The following is a 22,688-nucleotide window of genomic DNA, read 5'->3' on the forward strand; positions in this document are numbered from 1 at the left end:
TGTAGAGTATGTGTGTTTGAACAATATGAAATCTGGGCACCTTGAAAAAAGAACAGTATAACTGCAATATTCAGGGAACAAGAGAGATAACCTTAAACTTTGGCCACTGGTGAGCCAGGCAGAACAGAGCCATATTTCTCTTCTTTCAAAAGCAAATGGGAGAAATATCCCTGAATTCTTTTTCTCAGCAAGGAACATCCCTGAGGAAGAGAATGTGCCCCTGAGGGTGGGCCTCTAAAATGGCCCCCTTGGGTGTGGCCATCTTCTATGGTTGAGACTGTAGGGATGAAATAAGCCCCAGCCTCCCATAGCACTCCCAGGCTTATTAGGACAAGGAAATTCCCACCTAATAAATTTTGGTCATACCAGTTGCTCTCAAACCCTGTCTCCTGATAAGATGTTATCAATGACAATGGTGCCCAAAACTTCATTAGCAATTTTGATTTCACCACTGTCCTGTGATCTTGCCCTGCCTCCATTTGCCTTGTGATAGTCTATTACCTTGTGAAGTACGTGATCTCTGTGTCCCACACCCTATTCATACACTCCCTCCCTTTTTGAAAATCCCTAATAAAAACTTGCTGGTTTTACGGCTCAGGGGGTATCATGGAACCTACCGACATGTGATGTCTCCCCCAGATGCCCAGCTTTAAAATTTCTCTCTTTCGTACTCTGTCCCTTTATTTCTCAATCCAGTTGATGCTTAGGGAAAATAGAAAAGAACCTACATGAAATATCGGGGGTGAATTTTGCCCGATATCTGACTGAATTTCCCCCAATACCTCACCACCTGTTGTTTGTTTGAGCACCAATAAATAGCTTGGGCTCCGAGAGCTTGGGGCCTTTGCAGCCTCCACACTTTTGATGGCCCCCTGGTCCCACTTTCTCTCTCAAATTGTCTTTTTCTCATTCCTTTGACTCCACCAGACTTCATTGCCCCCATGACCTGGTGTTGGGTCTCATCACCCCAACATTCAGTGTATCTTCACCCACTCTGAGAATCATTAGCACTTAAAATCTTTGCTGTTTAAAATGAAATTTTATATTTTGGTTATGTAGATTTGCCTGAAATTACTTTACTACTATATATACTTTCATTTATTAGTCACATCATTTGAAATATAGTTTTTAAATTTATAGTTATTTTATTAAATGCACACACAGTTTGAAAATTGCTGAACCTGGCCTTTGCCCTTCAATTTGAACAATATCTTTATAATATTGTAAACTATACCTGCTGTTTGTTTAAAATATACAGAGAGAAAATTACAAAGAAAAAGTAATTAAAATTCCACCATTGAAAAGTAACTATCATCATTTAGTGACTGTATTTACAAAGAGATAGTCAATGCTATTTAGTATCTAATCTTTCTATTTTCCAATGACTTATTGTGTCAAAAGTACCATGTATTAAGCATATTTATACAGGTCTCTATTTCTGGATTTATTTTGATTTCTGGTTGCATGTACAGTATTGTTCTGACTTTTGCAGCTTTATGAATTCATCACATGGTGCTTCATACACCAGCCAGCCACATCCTAATTCTGTGATTTTCTTCTGTTTCTGAATCATCTTATCTACTAGTAGTTTATTGATAAATTTGTAACTTTTTAAAGGACTTCCCAAAAATATCAGATTGCTCGAGAGATTACATGTCCCCACAAGTTGATTTTGAAATAAAATGCAAATTAATGCCATAATTATAATTGAGATTCATGTATCTAGTATATATTCTTGCTGGTTGTAGGGGAAAAAAAACCTTCTGGTGTGTTCTTTTCCCATTTTCTTTTCTGAATTTCCTCACCAATCAGCTCATGAAGGCTTCTTAAAATTTGGTCACTTTTGTATAGCAATCATTTTTATGCCTTTTTCTTGAGATTTTTTTTCTGGAAAAACAAAACAGAAACAATAAATTGAAAAAGAACAAACAAAAACAAACATTCAGAAAAAATCAAAATTACTTTGTATGTCCTCTATGCACCACTGCAAGCTGAACCTCTGACCATCAGCTTTTATTTATTTATTTTTTAACTTTTATTTTAGGTTTAAGGGTATATGTGCAGGATTGTTATATAGCAAACAGTGTGTCACAGGGGTTTTGTGTACAGATTATTTAGTTACCCAGGTAATAAGAATAGTACTCCATAGGGTTTTTTTTAATCCTTTCCCTCCTCCCAATCACCATCCTCAAGTAGGCCCCAGTGTCTGTAGTTCTTTGTGTCCATGTGTTTTTGTAGTTTAGCTCCCACTTATAAGTGAGAACATATGGTATTTCGTTTTCTGTTCCTGCATTATTTTGCCTAGAATAATGTTTTCCAGCTCCACCCATGTTGCTGCAAAGGACATGATTTTTTTTATGGCTGCATGGTATTCCATGGTATATATGTACCACATTTTCTTTATCCAGTCTACTGTTGATGGACACTTAGGTTGGTTCTATGTCTTTGCTATTGTGAATAGTGCTGCAATAGACACACATGTGCATGTGTGTTTATAGTAGAATGAATTATATTCCTTTGAGTATATACCCAAAAATGGGATTACACCATCAGCTATTTATAAGTCACTATTTCTAGTGAATCACACTCACTCTGTAAAAGGTCCTGTTGCATGTGCAGATCCAAAAAGGGAGTTTTGAAAATTGCTACTCTCACTTGGTCTTATTAGACCTGTGGCAAATGGCATCTTTAAAAGTTAAGGGGTGAATTAAAAAATTTAAGAAATCTCATCATTAATTATGGGTTACATAGTGTCCCCCCACCAAAAAAAAATTTATATGTTGAAGTCTTAACTCTAAATACCTCAGAATGTGACATTATTCAGAAACAGTGTTGTTACACATGTAACTAGTTAAGGCAAGGTCATATTGGAGTAGAGTGGGACCCCTCACTCCATGTGCCCTTATAAAAAAGGAGGAATTTGATGCCAGATGTGGTGGCTCATGCCTGTCATCTCAGCACTTTGGGAGGCCGAGGTGGGCGGATCAGGAGTTCAAGACCAGCCTGATTAACATGGTGAAACCCTGTCTGTACAAAAATACAAAAATTAGCCTGACATGATGGTGGGTGCCTGTAATCCCAGCTACTTTGGAGGCTGAGATGGGAGAATAGTTTGAATCCAAGAGGCAGAAGTTGCAGTGAGCTGAGATCGCACCATGGCACTCCAGCCTGGGTGACAGAGCAAGACTCCATCTAAAAAAAAAAAAAAAAGTTGAGGGGAATTTGAATGTAGAGACACACACATGGGGAAAATGCCATGTGAAGATTAGAGTTGGGAAACTATACCCAAGGATCTACCAGAAGTGAGAAGAGACATCTGGAATAGATTCTTCCCTACGGACTTCAGTGAGGTCAAGTCCTTTTTAATAAATTGATCTCAGACTTCTAGCTTCCAGAACTGTGAGACAATAAATTTCTTTTTTTTAAGCCCCTAAGTTTGTAGTACTTTGTTATGGAAGACATAAGTAGTGAATATGTTATTTTTATTATTTAAACATTATTTCTTGTCACCAATCAGATTAAACCCAAACAAGAATATCCCAAGGCAAATTATAATAAACTCTCAAAGAGCAGACAAATAGAGAATCCTGAAAGCACCAAGAAAAAAAGAAGCAAATAATATATAAGGGATATCCAATATGCCTGGAAGCAGACTTGTAGCTGAAATTTTGCAGGCCAGAAAGGATTGAGATGATATATGCAGAATGCTGAAGGAAAAAAAAAAAGACTGCTATCCAAGAATACTCTACCCAGAAAAGCTATATTTCAGAAATGAGTTGAGATAAAGACTTTCCCAGGCAAAAAAAAAAAAAAAAAAAAAAAAGCTGAGGGAATACATCACTGTCATAACTGTCCTACAAGAAATGCTAAATGGAGTTTTTTGAACTTAAAGAAAAGGACATTAATGTGATTGTTACTCTAGTACTGTAATTGTGGCATGCAAGCCACTTATATCTTTAGTATGAAAACTAAAAAAATCTATAAAAAATAATAACTACAATAATTTGTTAAGAGGTGGGCAAAATAAAAGTGTAAATCATGACAAAAATCAAAAGGTGGAAGGAGAGTTGAATTGTACCAGATTATTTTGTTTCTTTTCTTTTCTTTGTGATCAGTGTCAAGTTGCTATCATTTAAAATAACTTGTTGTAAGTATAAAATTTTGTATAAGCCTTGTGGTAACTGCAAAGCAAAAACCTATAATAGATATGCTAAAATTAAAACACAAAGAATCAAAAGATACTACTAGAGAAAACCACAAATAAAAACTGTAAAAGTGAAAGCAAGGGAAAAAAATGTATGAAACAAGTAGAAAATTGGTAACAAAATGGCAATGTTAAGCCCTTACCTATTAATAATTACCTGGAATGTAAATGGACTAAATTCTGCAATTAAAGATGTAGAGTGATTGAATTGATTTTTTTTTTTTTTACTTAACTATATGCTGCCTATAAGAGACTCATTTCAATTATAAGGACACACATAGACTTAAATTGAACAAAAGGAAAAAGTATTTCATGCAAATGGAAACTAAAAAAGACCAGGAGTAGCTATGCTTATATCAGATAAAATAAACATTATGGTCTTGTTTCTTTTTGCAGTTTTTTTTTTTTTGCCAGAAATTGCAAAAAGAGATAAGACCATATATAATACTTAAGGGGTCAATACAGCAATAGGATAAAACAATTACAAATATATATGCCCCAACATCAGAGCACCTAAATATATGGAGCAAATATTAATAGACCTAAATGGAGTGATAGTCTGCATAAAATAATAATAGGAGACTTTCAGCAATGGACAGATCATCCAGATAGAAAATCAACAAACAAACATTAAAATTAAATCACATCCTAGATCCAACATTTACAGAACATTTCATCCAACAGCTACACAAGGCAAATTCTTCTCAGAAGCACACAGAACATTTTTCAGGTTAAATCGTATGTTAGGCCACAAAACAAATCTCAACAAATTTTTTTAAAATCAAAATAATTTCAAATATCTTTTCTGACCACAATGCAATAGAACTAGAAATTAGTAACACAAAGAACTTTGGAAACCTTACAAATACATGGAAATTAAACAACGTGCTCCTAAACAATCATTGGGTCAATGAAGAAATAAAAACAAAATTTAAAAATTTCCTGAGAAAAAGGAAAATGGAAACACAACATACCAAAACCTATGGGATACAGCAAAAGCCATTCTAAGAGGGACGTTTATAGCATTAAATATGTACATAAAAAAATTTAAAGATCTCAAATAAACAACCTGATATTAAACCTAAAGGAACTAGAAGAACAAAAACAAACTAAAACCAAAATTAGTAGAAGGAAATAACAAATATCAGAGCAGAAATAAATAAAAAAGACAAAAATACAAAACATTAGGAAAACTAGTTTGCTTTTTGAAAAGACAAACAACATCAACAAGACTTAGCCAGACTAAGAAAAAAGAGAGATGACTCAAATAAATAAAATTAGCGATGACAGAGGAGACATCACCATTGATATCATAAAAAGAATCCTTAGAGACTGTTATGAACAAATACAAACCAAAAAATTAGAAAACAGAGAAAAAAACAGAAAAATTCCTAGACACATACAAACCTACTAAGACTGAATCATAGAGAATTAGAAAACCTCAACAGGCCAATAAAAAAAAAAAGGAAATTGAATCAATACTAAAAGTCTCCCAATAAAGAAAAACCCAGGACTTGATGCCTCCATAGATGAATTCTACTAAACATTTAAAGAAGGAATTCTAAAATAGCAAAAATATACAAATGGAATTATATCAAACTAAAGAGCCTTTATGCAGCAAAGAAAACAATCAATGAAGTGAAGAGACAGCCTGCAAAGTGAAATAAAATATTCACAACCTATGCATCTAACAAGGGACTCATAACTAAAACACAAAAGGAGCTCAAGAGTAAAAAACAAAGTGTGATTTGAAAGTGGGCAAAAGATCTGAATAGACATTTCATAAAAGAAGACACATGAATGCCCAACAGTTATATGAAAAAATACTCAACATTGCCAATCATTGATAAAATACAAATGATAGTAAAGATGTAGAAAGAATTTATACATGATTGGTAGAAATGCAAATTAGTACAGCCATTATGGAAAACAGTATGAAGGTTCCTCAACAAATGAAAAGTTAACCACCATAATATCCAGCAATCCCACTATTGAGTATATATCCAAAGAAAATGAAATTGGTATGTCAAAGAAATATTTGCATTCCCATGTTTTACAGCACTATTCCCCATAAGCAAGATATAGAATTAACCTAAGTGTCCATCAACAGATAAGTAGATTTTGAAAAGATGTATATATATATATATATATGTACATATATATATGTATATATATGTATACATATATATATGTATATATATGTATACATATATATACATGTATATATATGTATACATATATATATATATACACACACTCAGTGGAATATACTCAATGGAATACAATTTGGCCATAAAAAAGAATGAAATCCTGTCCATTTAACATGGATTATGACATGTTAATGACAACATGGATTAACCATGTTAAGTGAAATAAGAGAAGCGCATGACAAATGCTACATGATCTCTCTCATATGTAGAATCTTTCAAAAGTTGATTTCATAGAAGTTGATAGTAGAATAGTGGTTGTCAGAGGCTAGGGAAGGAAGAAGGTAGGGGGAGATAGGAACAGGTTCATCAGCAGGTAAAAAGCTACAGTTTGTTAGGAGAAAGAAGTTATAGGCCGGGCGCGGTCCTCACGCCTGTAATCCCAGCACTTTGGGAGGCCGAGGCAGGTGGATCACAAGGTCAGGAGATCGAGACCATCCTGGCTAACAGGGTGAAACCCTGTCTCTACTAAAAATACAAAAAATTAGCCAGGCGTGGTGGTGGGCTACTCTGGAGGCTGAGGCAGAAGAATCGCTATAATCCGGGAGGCGGAGGTTGCAGTGAGCCGAGATTGTGCCACTGCACTCCAGCCTGGGAAACAGAGTGAGACCCTGTCTAAAAAAAAAAAAAAATTCTAGTGTTCTATGGCACAGTAGGGTGACCATAATTAGCAATAATGTATTATATATTTCAAAAGAGCTATAAGAAAGGATTTGAATGTTCTCACCACAAAAAATGATGTGTTAAAGATTATGGATATGCTAATTACCATGATTTCTATGTATCAAAATATCACACTGTTCCCCATAAATATGTGCAATTATTTTGAGTCAATTAAAAACAAAATAAAAGGCCAAGGCAGGGGGATTGCTTGAGCACAGGAGTTCGAGATCAGCCTGGGCATCATGGTGAAACCCAATCTCTACAATCTCTACTAAAAACACAAAAATTTAGCCATGTGTAGAGGCGTGCACCAGCTACTCAAGAGGCAGAGGTGGAAGAATCACCTGAGCCCAGGAACTCGAGGCTTCAGTAAGCTGTGATTGCACCACTGCACTCCAGACTGGATGACAGAGGAGACCCCATCTTTAAATATACAAATAAAATGAAACATAAAAATTAAAATTAAAAAATAAAAATACTTTTTCCTAGTTTCTTATTTTCTCTATCCTCAAACCTTCTATTACTCATGGCAGCAAGATTGACTGAATTTCACAGGCAACTAAACAAGAGTTATCTCCTTTATTATCTTTTCAAGGAGGATCTTTAACTCTTTGTGGTATCTCTGAACATTCTTCCTTCACTATTTTATTTCCTTCCCCACCATATCCCAAGCTCTATGAATCCAAGAATCATTAAATACCATCATGAGTGTGTGTCTTTCATGAGGAAAGGTAGTATGTGCCATCACAACCTAGCTCATTTTTATCTCTTTATCACTAAAAGTACCAATGAGGATGTCTCTGTACTCTAGAGTTGGAACTCAGAATGGATAGAGCTGGCCCTGCTGCTAATGAAAGGCAATGGCCCAAGTGGAAGTAGCTCAGGAAAGGCTAAGCTTTCACAATAATCTCAAGGATACACGTGGAGTTTTTCATTTCTTATCGCGGATATAGAGTACACTGCTTCTCTCAGGACATAGCTAGAAGATTCACTCACTGATTTTCCACATCCTTGATGGTGTCAGGCAAAGGCAGATTCTTGGTTTCTGGTAGGAGGAAGACAACAAGGCCACCAATGATGGGGAAGGTTCCATAAATGATCCATGGCAAAGTGGTATAAAATACCGTTAAGGTCATCAAGAGGGGAGCCAGTGCTGCTCCAATCCTACTAGCCATTAAATCTATTCCTGAAGCTCTTGCCCTACAGATAAATAACAATACATGATAATCAGAAAAAAAATCTACACATGTAATTTGTGACATATTATTTTGATTTGACAGAAGACAATAAAACACAATCATTAGGTACATGGGCAAACAGTTGCTTTTGAGATTTTCTGTATGATTTTCTAGCTGTTTTTTTTTCTTTCTTTCCTTTTTTTTTATTATTATTATACTTTAAGTTTTAGGGTACATGTGCACCATGTGCAGGTTAGTTACATATGTATACATGTGCCATGCTGGTGTGCTGCACCCATTAACTCATCATTTAGCATTAGGTATATCTCCTAATGTTACCCCTCCCCCGTCCCCCACCCCACAACAGTCCCCAGAGTGTGATGTTCCCCTTCCTGTGTCCATGTGTTCTCATTGTTCAATTCCCACCTATGAGTGAGAACATGCGGTGTCTGGTTTTTTTGTCCTTGCAATAGTTTACTGAGAATGATGATTTCCAATTTCATCCATGTACCTACAAAGGACATGAACTCATCATTTTTTATGGCTGCATAGTATTCCATGGTGTATATGTGCCACATTTTCTTAATCCAGTCTATCATTGTTGGACATTTGGGTTGGTTCCAAGTCTTTGCTACTGTGAATAGTGCTGCAATAAACATACGTGTGCATGTGTCTTTAGAGCAGCATGATTTATAATCCTTTGGGTATATACCCAGTAATGGGATGGCTGGGTCAAATGGTATTTCTAGTTCTAGATCCCTGAGGAATCGCTACACAGACTTCCACAGTGGTTGAACTAGTTTAGAGTCCCACCAACAGTGTAAAAGTGTTCCTATTTCTCCACATCCTCTCCAGCACCTGTTGTTTCCTGACTTTTTAATGATTGCCATTCTAACTGGTGTGAGATGGTATCTCATTGTGGTTTTGATTTGCATTTCTCTGATGGTCAGTGATGATGAGCGTTTTTTCATGTGTCTTTTGGCTGCATAAATGTCTTCTTTGGAGAAGTGTCTGTTCATGTCCTTTGCCCACTTGTTGATGGGGTTGTTTGTTTTTTTCTTGTAAATTTGTTTGTGTTCGTTGTAGATTCCGGATATTAGCCCTTTGTCAGATGAGTACATTGCAAAAATTTTCTCCCATTTTGTAGGTTGCCTGTTCACTCTGATGGTAGTTTCTTTTGCTGTGCAGAAGCTCTTTAGTTTAATTAGATCCCATTTGTCAATTTTGGCTTTTGTTGCCATTGCTTTTGGTGTTTTAGACATGAAGTCCTTGCCCATGCCTATGTCCTGAATGGTAATGCCTAGGTTTTCTTCTAGGGTTTTTATGGTTTTAGGTCTAATGTTTAAGTCTTTAATCCATCTTGAATTAATTTTTGTATAAGGTGTAAGGAAGGGATCCAGTTTCAGCTTCCTACATATGGCTAGCCAGTTTTCCCAGCACCATTTATTAAATAGGGAATCCTTTCCCCATTGCTTGTTTTTGTCAGGTTTGTCAAAGATCAGATAGTTGTAGATATGTGGCATCATTTCTGAGGGCTCTGTTCTGTTCCATTGATCTATATCTCTGTTTTGGTACCAGTATCATGCTGTTTTGATTACTGTAGCCTTGTAGTATAGTTTGAAGTCAGGTAACATGATGCCTCCAGCTTTGTTCTTTTGGCTTAGGATTGACTTGGTGATGCAGGCTCTTTTTTGGTTCCATATGAACTTCAAAGTAGTTTTTTCCAATTCTGTGAAGAAAGTCATTGGTAGCTTGATGGGGATGGCATTGAATCTATAAATTACCTTGGGCAGTATGGCCATTTTCATGGTATTGATTCTTCCTACCCATGAGCATGGGATGTTCTTCCATTTGTTTGTATCCTCTTTGATTTCATTGAGCAGTGGTTTATAGTTCTCCTTGAAGAGGTCCTTCACATCCCTTGTAAGTTGGATTCCTAAGTATTTTATTCTCTTTGAAGCAATTGTGAATGGGAGTTCACTCGTGATTTGGCTCTCTGTTTGTCAGTTATTGGTCTATAAGAATGCTTGTGGTTTTTGTACATTGATTTTGTATCCTGAGACTTTGCTGAAGTTGCTTATCAGCTTAAGGAGATTTTGGGCTGAGATGATGGGGTTTTCTAGGTATACAATCATGTCATCTGCAAACAGGGACAATTTGGCTTCCTCTTTTCCTAATTGAATACCCTTTATTTCCTTCCCCTGCCTGATTGCCCTGGCCAGAACTTCCAACACTATGTTGGATAGGAGTGATGAGAGAGGGCATCCCTGTCTTGTGCCAGTTTTCAAAGGGAATGCTTCCAGTTTTTGCCCATTCAGTATGATATCAGCTGTGGGTTTGTCCTAGATAGCTCTTATTATTTTGAGATATGTCCCATCAATACCTAATTTATTGAGAGTTTTTAACATAAAGGGTTGTTGAATCTTGTCAAAGGCCTTTTCTGTGTCTATTGAGATAATCATGTGGTTTTTGTCTTTGGTTCTGTTTATATGCTGGATTACATTTATTGATTTGCATATATTGAACCAGCTTTGCATCCCAGGGATGAAGCCCACTTGATCATGGTGGATAAGCTTTTTGATGTGCTGCTGGATTCAGTTTGCCAGTATTTTATTGAGGATTTTTGCATCAATGTTCATCAAGGATATTGGTCTAAAATTCTCTTTTTTGGTTGTGTCTCTGCCCGGATTTTCTAGCTGTTTTTAATCAGGTTCCGTGTGATTTAAGACTCCTTTTCATCATTTTAAACAGACAGTTACACATTACACCTACACTGATGAGTGGTCCGAAAGATTAGTGAGATGATGCATTAAAATACTGCCTAACACAGTAGATGGTGTAAAGTCAGCTTGCAATAAACTTTGGCCATAATTTTTGTTAATGTATTGTCAGTATTATAAATGATTGCTTTTATAATAATAAAGAGGTCTCAGGTTTATTCCCTCAGTAAGTATTGTTTAGTGGGAAATTCTTATTTTGGGCTCAGGTGGAGCATCCATATCTCTTATACCTGAGAACAGTGGGGATGAGTTCAATGAAGTGAACAGCAACACTGGAAAAAGTAGCAGAAGAACAGCCGATTCCCAGACATGCCAAAGCCACACGCAGGATCTGCAATTCTGGCAAAAGGAAGAGACCAGTGAGACTCTGATATCTGGGCTGAAGAAAGCAACATCCACCAAACTTAATTTAAAAACAGCCTATCGAGTATTTGCATGTTTGAAAGATACAGTAGAAGACTGAGCAGTGCCAGAGAACACCCAGAGGTTGATAAGCTGAGAAATTATCAGCTTAGAATTATCAATGTAGGTGGAAAAAAGTGCATAATATTATCTGCATTAGTGCAGGAAATCTCTCTGTATATCTAAGATTTTTCAGAGAGGGAGGAGTAACGATGAGTCTAGCAGAAATGTTTTTCTTAATTATTCTGTCCAGTATTCGCTATGCCCATTCTATAGAAGGTAGAACCATCATGTGGACAATTATTGAGGAGTCTGAGACTCAGCACTATACTTGAGAACTTTACAATTAAAGTGCAGAATTTAAAGGGACCAGCCATTCTAGATTTCCCAGGGATGAAGGGGTTTTAGTGATGTGAAATTTTTATTGATAAAACCAAGAAAGTCCCAGGTAAATCGGGGTAACTCAGTCAATCTAGTACAGATACAGTATTGTCCTGGAGTTGGTATTGCACAGGAGACTAATGAAGAAACTCCTTTGTTTGTGGGCAGAGTAGAGAGGCTAGATCCAGAATGATAATAGGCATAAGGAACCAAGAAATGGAACTTCTGCTTCAGGAAAAATAAATTCAGAATTTGGAAAGCATTAAAAGAAAGTTTCAGAGAATGTTTTCTGCCCAATATAGAAAGAAAGGTAATTATAGATTTATAAGATTAGAAAGTGCTCAATGTAAGTCAGGAAATATACATTATTGATAATATTCAGGAAGAGGAATCAAGTTCCCCAATCTATTATGCGGTAAAATACATTCTTGTATTGGGAAGCAGGGAAGGCATAGTGCCTACTAAGGTTCCCCTAATCATTACATACAATCATTGTATTAACTTATAAAATAACCTAACAGGGAATGAAATAGGCTTTTAATCTGCCTAGTTTATTGTCCCTACCATATATTCTTTCTCTGCTTGTAAGCAAAGGATTTCTATTTCATTAAAGTCAAAAAGGTTTCCCCTAATCAAGGGCTGCAGTCATGGTGACTTAACATCACACCCAAGTGTGGCTACATGGATATCAGTGAGTAGACTGGTCACTGAAGACACAGTAATGAGGAAGAACCTAGACAGAGCCCACACAAAGGAAGTAATCATATTGTGTCCTCAAATGGGATATAATTGCAAGGCCTAGACATGCCATGCTTGTTATCAAAAGTGTGATTAACCAAAGGGCTTGTGATCAATTGATCTCCTAGAGAAACTGTCAGGAATGAATGTCACCACTATCCAGCTTCTTCCAGAGTTGATGAAGATAAATACACATCTAAGCTGCCCCTGGCTCTTTTCTCAATTATTAGCCAAATTCGTGTTACACGCTTATATTGCTTTGAGGGAATATGTAGCCTTTAAATGGTACCCCTCTTTATTCCTGGTTTTAGGCAAGTGTGACCAATAAAATTCCTGAAGGACAAACAGAAGACATTTTCTTTCCCCCAAAGTCCAGTCTTCCCTCACCTTTGGGCACAAACGTGTTGGCCAAAATGGAAAGGCCCACCAGGAACATGAACAATATCTGGCTTATTCGACGGCCCATATGATTTAGTGTCAAAAGAGCAAGACATCGAACTATGAGAGCGACAGCTCCATAAAGTACCTGCAACAGGAAAATATTGCTCCCCACATGCTGAAGATTGACCATGGTACCATAAAAAGGTATTGTGTTTGCAAATCTGTGGTGAACAAAATAGAAAAGACACATGTCATAAGCTTTAGAGCCTATGTCCTCCAGTCAATTATCATATAGGTCCAGGCAGTCATTGGTCAGTGTTAAGGAATAAAGGAATAAAGGTCAGTGTTAAGGAATAAGTACGATTTGTAGAGTACTTTGTTTTAAAGATGGTGATCTTAGAGCTATCATGAATATCATGAATAATTGCATGACATTACATAAGAACAGGACTCCTCTCAGTCATTCTTTTGTCCAAGTTCCCAAGCAGATAGTTGATAATGACAGGGAAACTTAACCTGAATCAGTCATCAAACTCAATGGTATATAAGCATTGAACACAGAAGAATTAAAGCTTGAAAATTAGGGAAATAATTCCTTTTCTGAGAGCTGTCAGTAATCTGTAAGTGCTCTCTCTCTTCTCCCCAATGCTACTACTATGAAGAACTTTCCCTTTGCTAGAGAGTAAGGCTCCAAAAAGACTACGTGCCTGGCAGCACTGTCTGGGAGCACAGCTTTCTGGTGCCTGACACAATTCTAAGAAATTTAAGGTGAGAAACAGTGGCTATCTCCTGAGGGGTCAGAGCAGAGACAGAGAATGTGATGAGTGAATAAGCACACTGTATGGACACAGAGGCAGGGATACACGTGTTTCTCTCATAGACCATCTGTGTGGGCTGTTTCCAAGTAAGAGCTGACCAGGAGCCATTTTAAGTCAAAAAATAACCATTCAACCACTCCATGTCTTTAATTGCAGAATTTAATCCATTAACATTTAAGGTAATTATTGATAGGTAAGGGCTGAACACTGCCATTTTGTTACTTGTTTTCTACTTGTTTTGTAGATTTTTGTCCCCCTTTGGTTTCACTTTTACAGTTTTTATTTGTGGTTTTCTCTAGTAGTATCTTTTGATTCTTTGCTTTTTAATTTTAGCATATCTATTTTAGGTTTTTGCTTTGCAGTTACCACAAGGCTTATAAAAAACATTATATAGTTATAACACATTATTTTAAATGATAGCAACTTGACACTGATCACAAAGAAAAGAGAAGAAACAAACAAACAAACAAAAAAATCTGGTACAATTCAATGCAGAGGATGCCTGAGGAGGATAATTCTCACTAAAGAGGTTCATATCTCATTTCCCAGAGCTAAGAAAAAGTGTCAGAGTCCAGGCAAACAAATCTACACCAACTTCACCATAGGAAATAAAATCAGAGGTTCCTACTGAGGATCTTCAATGTACCCAGAAAGCATCTACGGAGAACCAGTCCACATTAATGATCTATCACACCCAGAAAGAGCTAGCTTTAGACATTATGGCAGAAGAAACCACCATAGATCATAGCAATTCCAAGCAAGTAAGTCCTTCTCTGACCACTATCTCTACTTTTTTGACCCACTCTGACTGTCTAGGATTCAGAAGCCAGAGTCTGTAATGTAGTGGATAGGGGAAAAGTGATAAAGCACAATGCAATTAAATGAAGTAGCCACCTATAGGATATGCCTAGAAAGAGGTAAACTGTATAATTTAATAGTACTGTCTTCAGCTTGGAAGTGGACATACACTCTCCTGTAACACTTTTTATAAGTTTTCAAAAATTTAGAATTATATTTAAAATTTTTCCTACTGACACTACCAAAGTAAGTACTTACATGTAGACAATGTACAAGATTGCCTACAGAAGTCCTTGTGTGAACACCCCAAATTGGAAATAAGTAAAAGTCCACCAACAATGAAGTAGGTAAAGAAATTGTTCTGTATTCATCTATTGGAATACTGAAACACTGGGAAGGGGAACAACCTACTGTTACAAGCAACAGCACTGATAAATCTTGAAGGAATAAAGTTGAGGAAAAGGAGCCTGTGACAAACAGAGCCATGTTATCTTTTACATTTTGTGAAGGTAAAAATCAGGCAATAATCCTTCATGGTGATGGAGGCCAGAACTGTTCTTAAGTTATTTTTGGCAGGGGCAGTTTTTATTGCTGTAGATGACACACAAGGAGGCCTTCCAAGGTTTTTCTACATCTTGATCTGGGTGTTGATTACATTTTCTTTTTTCTTTCTTTTTTTTTTTTTTCTTTTGAGACAGAATCTCACTCTTTCACCCAGGCTGGAGTACAGTGGCACAATCTTGGCTCACTGCAAACTTCACCTCCCAGGTTCAAGCAATTCTTATGCCTTAACCTCCTGAGTAGCTGAGACTACAGCTGTGCACCACCACTCCTGGCTAATTTTTGTATTTTTAGTAGAGATGGGGTTTCACCATGTTGGCCAGGCTGGTCTCGAACTGCTGACCTCAGGTGATCCACGTGCCTCAGCCTCCTAAATTGTTGGGATTACAGGCATGAGCCATCATGCCTGGCTTGATTACATTTTTTTATGTATCAAAATATTCATGGAGTTGTATACATTCATAATCTGTGCACATTAGTAAGATTTGTTTCAAGTAGAATTGAAAAAAATAAAGAAAATTAAACAACACAATTTACCTCAGTATCAATCACCAATGATGAGACTGGTAGGATGATAGGGCTGACTCCTTATTGTGTAACCAGTCCATGTGAGTCTACATAACCCTCTGCCTCTCTTCAAATGTAGCAGTTATCTGTGTATTTTCTTCATCTTTTATCTACAAATCAGTCCTACACACACACACACACATACACTACTGTTGTAACCTTTGAAATAAGAAAGTGATTCATGTCACCACACTTTTAATGCCCCTCATATACTATACAAAGCCTACCTCAAAAATACCAGGATACAGATCCTTTTACGCATACTGGGGTTGCGGAACAAGTCACACACAGTAGTTTTGGTCTGTGCTGCATCCAGCTCCTCCTGCATGGTGGATCTCACAACCTTCAATAATAAACATATATCATTTATCAACATCATCCAAGGCATTGTGGTGAGAACTGGCACTCAGTAGGACAAGAGAAATGTGTTCCCTTTCTCTCAAGTGTGATATATGATACGCAATTACAGGAGTGAAAGTGATGTGAAGAAAAATGAAGGAGAACATTAAAGGAGCCTCCAGGAAATTATGCAGCAATAAAGACATTTGAAAATAAGGCCCCAAAGGGGTATAGTGTATCCACAAGGATGCATAGGTTGTAGATTCAGATCAGGAAGTGAACTAAAGGAACAGATAGTTACATAATTCCCAAAGCTTATTTTATATGAGATGGCCTTGAAAAAATGAGAACCAAGCTTGTGTTCTCAGCTAGCTGCCCTTCTTAGAAGCAGTTAGTCTGTCTCAATAAGGAAAAGGCAGATGTCAGCTTATGTCTTCCCTTCAACCCAGTACCACCTTCACTTTCCTACTCACCTCTATGTTCAGGGTTTCTTCAGCATTCTTTATTCCATTTGTGTGTGCAACTTTTCTAAGTGCCTTTAAGCCCTCATCTAGTTTCTTGGTGATTATCAACCAACGAGCCGATTCCACCAGCCACCTGATAAAAGAAAAACACACAAGCGCAGTCATCTCTGTCTTTCTTACTACTCATATGATTATTGGCTATGAGTGCCTTTTGTCTTCTATTTATTATCCACCACTTAGTTGTATTGAAAACAGAAAGTCCTATTTTATTATACAAATACTAGAAAAATGTGACCATGATCCTGCAGTACACCTTCATGGTTTAGGAACACAGACTTTGGAGACAAATCACTTCTTTGTTTGATCACAGGAAAATATTCTTTTTTTTTATTTTTTTAATTTTTATTTATTTTATTTTATTATTATACTTTAAGTTTTAGGGTACATGTGCACAATGTGCAGGTTAGTTACATATGTATACATGTTCCATGCTGGTGTGCTGCACCCATAAACTTGTCATTTAACATTAGGTATATCTCCTAAAGCTATCCCTCCCCCCTCCCCCCACCCCACAACAGTCTCCAGAGTGTGATGTTCCCCTTCCTGTGTTCATGTGTTCTCATTGTTCAATTCCCACCTATGAGTGAGAAGACATGTTGTTTGGTTTTTTGTTTTTGTGATAGTTTACTGAGAATGATGATTTCCAATTTCATCCATGTCCCTACAAAGGACATGAACTCATCATTTTTTATGGCTGCATAGTATTCCATGGTGCATATGTGCCACATTTTCTTAATCCAGTCTATCATTCCTGGATATTTGGATTGGTTCCAAGTCTTTGCTATTGTGAATACTACCGCAATAAACATATGTGTTCATGTGTCTTTATAGCAGCATGATTTATAATCCTTTGGGTATATACCCAGTAATGGGAAGGCTGGGTCAAATGGAATTTCTAGTTCCACATCCCTGAGGAATCGCCACACTGACTTCCACAATGGTTGAACTAGTTTACAGTCCCACCAACAGTGTAAAAGTGTTCCTATTTCTCCACATCCTCTCCGGCACCTGTTGTTTCCTGACTTTTTAATGATTGCCATTCTAACTGGTGTGAGATGGTATCTCATTGTGGTTTTGATTTGCATTTCTCTGATGGCCAGTGATGGTGAGCATTTTTTCATGTGTTTTTTGGCTGCATAAATGTCTTCTTAGGAGAACTGTCTGTTCATGTCCTTTGCCCACTTTTTGATGGGGTTGTTTGTTTTTTTCTTGTAAACGTGTTTGAGTTCATTGTAGATTCTGGATATTAGCCCTTTGTCAGATGAGTAGTAGGTTGCAAACATTTTCTCCCATTCTGTAGGTTGCCTGTTCCCTCTGATGGTAGTTTCTTTTGCTGTGCAGAAGCTCTTTAGTTTAATTAGATCCCATTTGTCAATTTTGGCTTTTGTTGTCATTGCTTTTGGTGTTTTAGACATGAAGTCCTTGCCCATGCCTATGTCCTGAATGGTAATGCCTAGGTTTTCTTCTATGATTTTTATGGTTTTAGGTCTAACATTTAAGTCTTTAATCCATCTTGAATTAATTTTTGTATAAGGTATAAGAAGGGATCCAGTTTCAGCTTTCTACATTTGGCTAGCCAGTTTTCCCAGCACCATTTATTAAATAGGGAATCCTTTCCCCATTGCTTGTTTTTCTCAGGTTTGTCAAAGATCAGATAGTTGTAGATGTGCAGTGTTATTTCTGAGGGCTCTGTTCTGTTCCATTGTTCTATATCTCTGTTTTGGTACCAGTACCATGCTGTTTTGGTTACTGTAGCCTTGTAGTAGAGTTTTAAGTCAGGTAGCTTGATGCCTCCAGCTTTGTTCTTTTGGCTTAGGATTGACTTGGCGATGCGGGCTCTTTTTTGGTTCCATATGAACTTTAAAGTAGTTTTTTCCAATTCTGTGAAGAAAGTCATTGGTAGCTTGATGGGGATGGCATTGAATCTATAAATTACCTTGGGCAGTATGGCCATTTTCATGATATTGATTCTTCCTACCCATGAGCATGGAATGTTCTTCCATTTGTTTGTATCCTCTTTGATTTCATTGAGCAGTGCTTTGTAGTTCTCCTTGAAGAGGTCCTTCACGTCCTTTGTAAGTTGGATTCCTAGGTATTTTATTCTCTTTGAAGCAATTGTGAATGGGAGTTCACTCACGATTTGGCTGTTTGTCTGTTATTGGTGTATAAGAATGCCTGTGATTTTTGTACATTGATTTTGTATCCTGAGACTTTGTTGAAGTTGTTTATCAGCTTAAGGACATTTTGGGCTGAGATGATGGGGTTTTCTAGATATATAATCATGTCATCTGTAAACGGGGAAAATTTGACTTCCTCTTTTCCTAATTGAATACCCTTTATTTCCTTCTCCTGCCTGATTGCCCTGGCCAGAACTTCCAACACTATGTTGAATAGGAGTGATGAGAGAGGGCATCCCTGTCTTGTGCCAGTTTTCAAAGGGAATGCTTCCAGTTTTTGCCTGTTCAGTATGATATTGACTGTGGGTTTGTCCTAGATAGCTCTTATTATTTTGAGATACATCCCATCAATACCTAATTTATTGAGAGTTTTTAGCATGAAGGGCTGTTGAATTTTGTCGAAGGCCTTTTCTGCATGTATTGAGATAATCATGTGGTTTTTGTCTTTGGTTCTGTTTATATGCTGGATTACATTTATTGATTTGCATATATTGAACCAGCCTTGCATCCCAGGGATGAAGCCCACTTGATCATGGTGGATAAGCTTTTTGATATGCTGCTGGATTCAGTTTGCCAGTAGTTTATTGAGGATTTTTGCAACAATGTTCATCAAGGATATTGGTCTAAAATTCTCTTTTTTGGTTGTGTCTCTGCCCGGCTTTGGTATCAGGATGATGCTGGCCTCATAAAATGAGTTAGGGAGGATTCCCTCTTTTTCTATTGATTGGAATAGTTTCAGAAGGAATGGTACCAATTCCTCCTTGTGCCTCTGATAGAATTCGGCTGTGAATCCATCTGGTCCTGGACTCTTTTTGGTTGGTAAGCTATTGATTATTGCCACAATTTCAGAGCCTGTTATTGGTCTATTCAGAGAGTCAACTTCTTCCCGGTTTAGTCTTCGGAGGGGGTATGTGTCGAGGAATTTATCCATTTCTTCTAGATTTTCTAGTTTATTTGCATAGAGGTGTTTGTAGTATTCTCTGATGGTAGTTTGTATTTCTGTGGGATCGGTGGTGATATCCCCTTTATCATTTTTATTGCATCTATTTGATTCTTCTCTCTTTTCTTCTTTATTAGTCTTGCTAGCAGTCTATCAATTTTGTTGATCCTTTCAAAAAACCAGCTCCTGGATTCATTAATTTTTTGAAGGGTTTTTGTGTCTCTATTTCCTTCAGTTCTGCTCTGATTTTAGTTATTTCTTGCCTTCTGCTCACTTTTGAATATGTTTTTTCTTGCTTTTCTAGTTCTTTTAATTGTGACGTTATGGTGTCAATTTTGGATCTTTCTTGCTTTCTCTTGTGGGCATTTAGTGCTATAAATTTCCCTCTACACATTTCTTGAATATGTCCCAGAGATTCTGGTATGTTGTGTCTTTGTTCTCGTTGGTTTCAAAGAACATCTTTATGTCTGTCTGCATTTCGTTATGTACCCAGTAGTCATTCAGGAGCAGGTTGTTCAGTTTCCATGTAGTTGAGTGGTTGTGAGTGAGTTTCTTAATCCTGAGTTCTAGTTTGATTGCACTGTTGTGTGAGAGACAGTTTGTTATAATTTCTGTTCTTTTACATTTGCTGAGGAGAGCTTTACTTCCAACTATGTGGTGAATTTTGGAACAGGTGTGGTGTGGTGCTGAAAAGAATATATATTCTGTTGATTTGGGGTGGAGAGTTCCGTAGATGTCTGTTAGGTCTGCTTGGTGCAGAGCTGAGTTCAATTCCTGGATAGTCTTGTTAACTTTCTGTCTCGTTGATCTGTGTAATGTTGGCAGTGTGGTGTTAAAGTCTCCCATTATTATTTTGTGGGAGTCTAAATCTCTTTGTAGGTTACTCAGGACTTGCTTTATGAATCTGGGTGCTCCTATATTGGGTGCATATGTATGTACGATATTTAGCTCTTCTTGTTGAATTGATCCCTTTACCATTATGTAATGGCCTTCTTTGTCTCTTTTGATCTTTGTTGGTTTAAAGTCTGTTTTATCAGAGACTAGGATTGCAACCCCGGCCTTTTTTTGTTTTCCATTTGCTTGGTGGATCTTCCTCCATCCTTTTATTTTGAGCCTATGTGTGGCTCTGCAGGTGAGATGTGTTTCCTGAATACAGCTCACTGATGGGTCTTGACTCTTTACCCAGTTTGCCAGTCTGTGTCTTTTAAGTGGTGCATTTAGTCCATTTACATTTAAAGTTAATATTGTTATGTGTGAATTTGATCCTGTCATTATGATGTTAGTTGGTTATTTTGCTTGTTAGTTGATGCAGTTTCTTCCTAGCCTCGATGGTCTTTAGAATTTGGCATGATTTTGCAGTGGCTGGTACCGGTTGTTCCTTTCCATGTTTAGTGCTTCCTTCAGGAGCTCTTTTAGGGCAGGCCTGGTGGTGACAAAATCTCTCAGCATCTGCTTGTCTGTAAAATATTTTATTTCTCCTTCACTTATGAAGCTTAGTTTGGCTGGATATGCAATTCTGGGTTGAAAATTCTTTTCTTTAAGAATGTTGAATATTGGCTCCCACTCTCTTCTGGCTTGTAGAGTTTCTGCCGAGAGATCTGCTGTTAGTCTGATGGGCTTCCCTTTGTGGGTAACTCGACCTTTCTCTCTGGCTGCCCTTAACATTTTTTCCTTCATTTCAACTTTGGTAAATCTGACAATTATGTGTCTTGGAGTTGCTCTTCTTGAGGAGTATCTTTGTGGCATTCTCTGTATTTCCTGAATCTGAATGTTGGCCTGCCTTGCTAGATTGGGGAAGTTCTCCTCGATAATATGCTGCAGAGTGTTTTCCAACTTGGTTCCATTCTGCCCATCACTTTGAGGTACACCAATCAAATGTAGATTTGGTGTTTTCACATAGTCCCATATTTCTTGGAGGCTTTGTTTGTTTCTTTTAATTCTTTTTTCTCAAACTTCCCTTCTTGCTTCATTTCATTCATCTTCCATCACTGATACCCTTTCTTCCAGTTGATCACATCAGCTCCTGAGGCTTCTGCATTCTTCACGTAGTTCTCGAGCCTTGGCTTTCAGCTCCATCAGCTCCTTTAAGCACTTCCCTGTATTGGTTATTCTAGTTATACATTCATCTAAAATTTTTTCAAGGTTTTCAACTTCTTTGCCTTTGTTTTGAATTTCCTCCTGTAGCTCAGATTAGTTTGATTGTCTGAAGCCTTCTTCTCTCAACTCGTCAAAGTCATTCTCCATCCAGGTTTGTTCCGTTGCTTGTGAGGAGCTGCGTTCCTTTGGATGAGGAGAGGTGCTCTGCTTTTTTAGAGTTTCCAGTTTTTCTGCTCTGTTTTTCCCCATCTTTGTGGTTTTATCTACGTTTGGTCCTTGATGATGGTGATGTACAGATGGGTTTTTGGTGTGGAAGTCCTTTCTGTTTGTTAGTTTTCCTTCTAACAGACAGGACCCTCAGCTGCAGGTCTGTTGGAGTTTGCTAGAGGTCCACTCCAGACCCTGTTTGCCTGGGTACCAGCAGCGGTGGCTGCAGTACAGTGGATTTTTGTGAACCACGAATGCTGCTGTCTGATCATTCCTCTGGAAGCTTTGTAATCACAGGAAAATTTTCAAAGAAATCTGTGAAGCTTAAGCTTTAGGGTCCCTACATGCATAAGTTCTTTCCAAAGTTTGGCGTGAGTTCTAGCAAATTTATGTTCATGATATGTATTGTTTAAGAAAAATGAGTCTTCAACTTATGTAAAGTGAAAGCTGCTCAAAGGTTGGAAGTATTTCTGCCACTACCAGCTATCCTGGTAACTTACTATGCAAGTGAGTCACTCATTTACATCTGCTTCAGTTTCCTCATCAATAAAACAAAAACAGCAGTGCCATATTCCTTACTGGGTTGTTATGAAGATGAAATAAGATAATGGAAGAGTCTGACACGGATTATACTCTACTCTCTATTGGAATTCATCTCACTGTGTTAAATATATAGTAATATCTCAATATTCCAGTAATTTCTAACTGAATCTGATGCTTCCCTAG

General features: G+C 37.3%; 1 protein-coding gene across 6 annotated transcripts in view; it reads right to left on the minus strand.

Moving 5' to 3' along the window:
• Positions 1–1,159: 1,159 nt before the first annotated feature.
• The window catches only part of SLC22A10 (solute carrier family 22 member 10), a 31,847-nt gene continuing 10,318 nt past the window's right edge, over positions 1,160–22,688 (minus strand). For 2 of the 6 annotated variants that reach the window (XM_054439155.2, XM_054439152.2), the window contains 6 exons: positions 16,491–16,614; positions 15,906–16,021; positions 12,941–13,155; positions 11,263–11,371; positions 8,071–8,274; positions 2,921–3,192 (listed from right to left, as the gene is read on the minus strand). In XM_054439155.2, coding sequence (XP_054295130.1) covers positions 2,985–3,192; positions 8,071–8,274; positions 11,263–11,371; positions 12,941–13,155; positions 15,906–16,021; positions 16,491–16,614 — 976 coding nt within the window. In that variant the 3' untranslated portion in view covers positions 2,921–2,984. Of the gene's footprint in view, positions 1,888–2,920; positions 3,193–8,070; positions 8,275–11,262; positions 11,372–12,940; positions 13,156–15,905; positions 16,022–16,490; positions 16,615–22,688 lie in introns of those variants that run through there. The other 4 variants (XM_054439153.1, XM_054439154.2, XM_054439160.2 and 1 more) reach the window with 4 other exon arrangements.

The sequence above is a fragment of the Pongo pygmaeus genome, chromosome 9 (genome assembly GCF_028885625.2).
Source record: "Pongo pygmaeus isolate AG05252 chromosome 9, NHGRI_mPonPyg2-v2.0_pri, whole genome shotgun sequence".
Classification (NCBI taxonomy): Eukaryota; Metazoa; Chordata; class Mammalia; order Primates; family Hominidae; genus Pongo; species Pongo pygmaeus.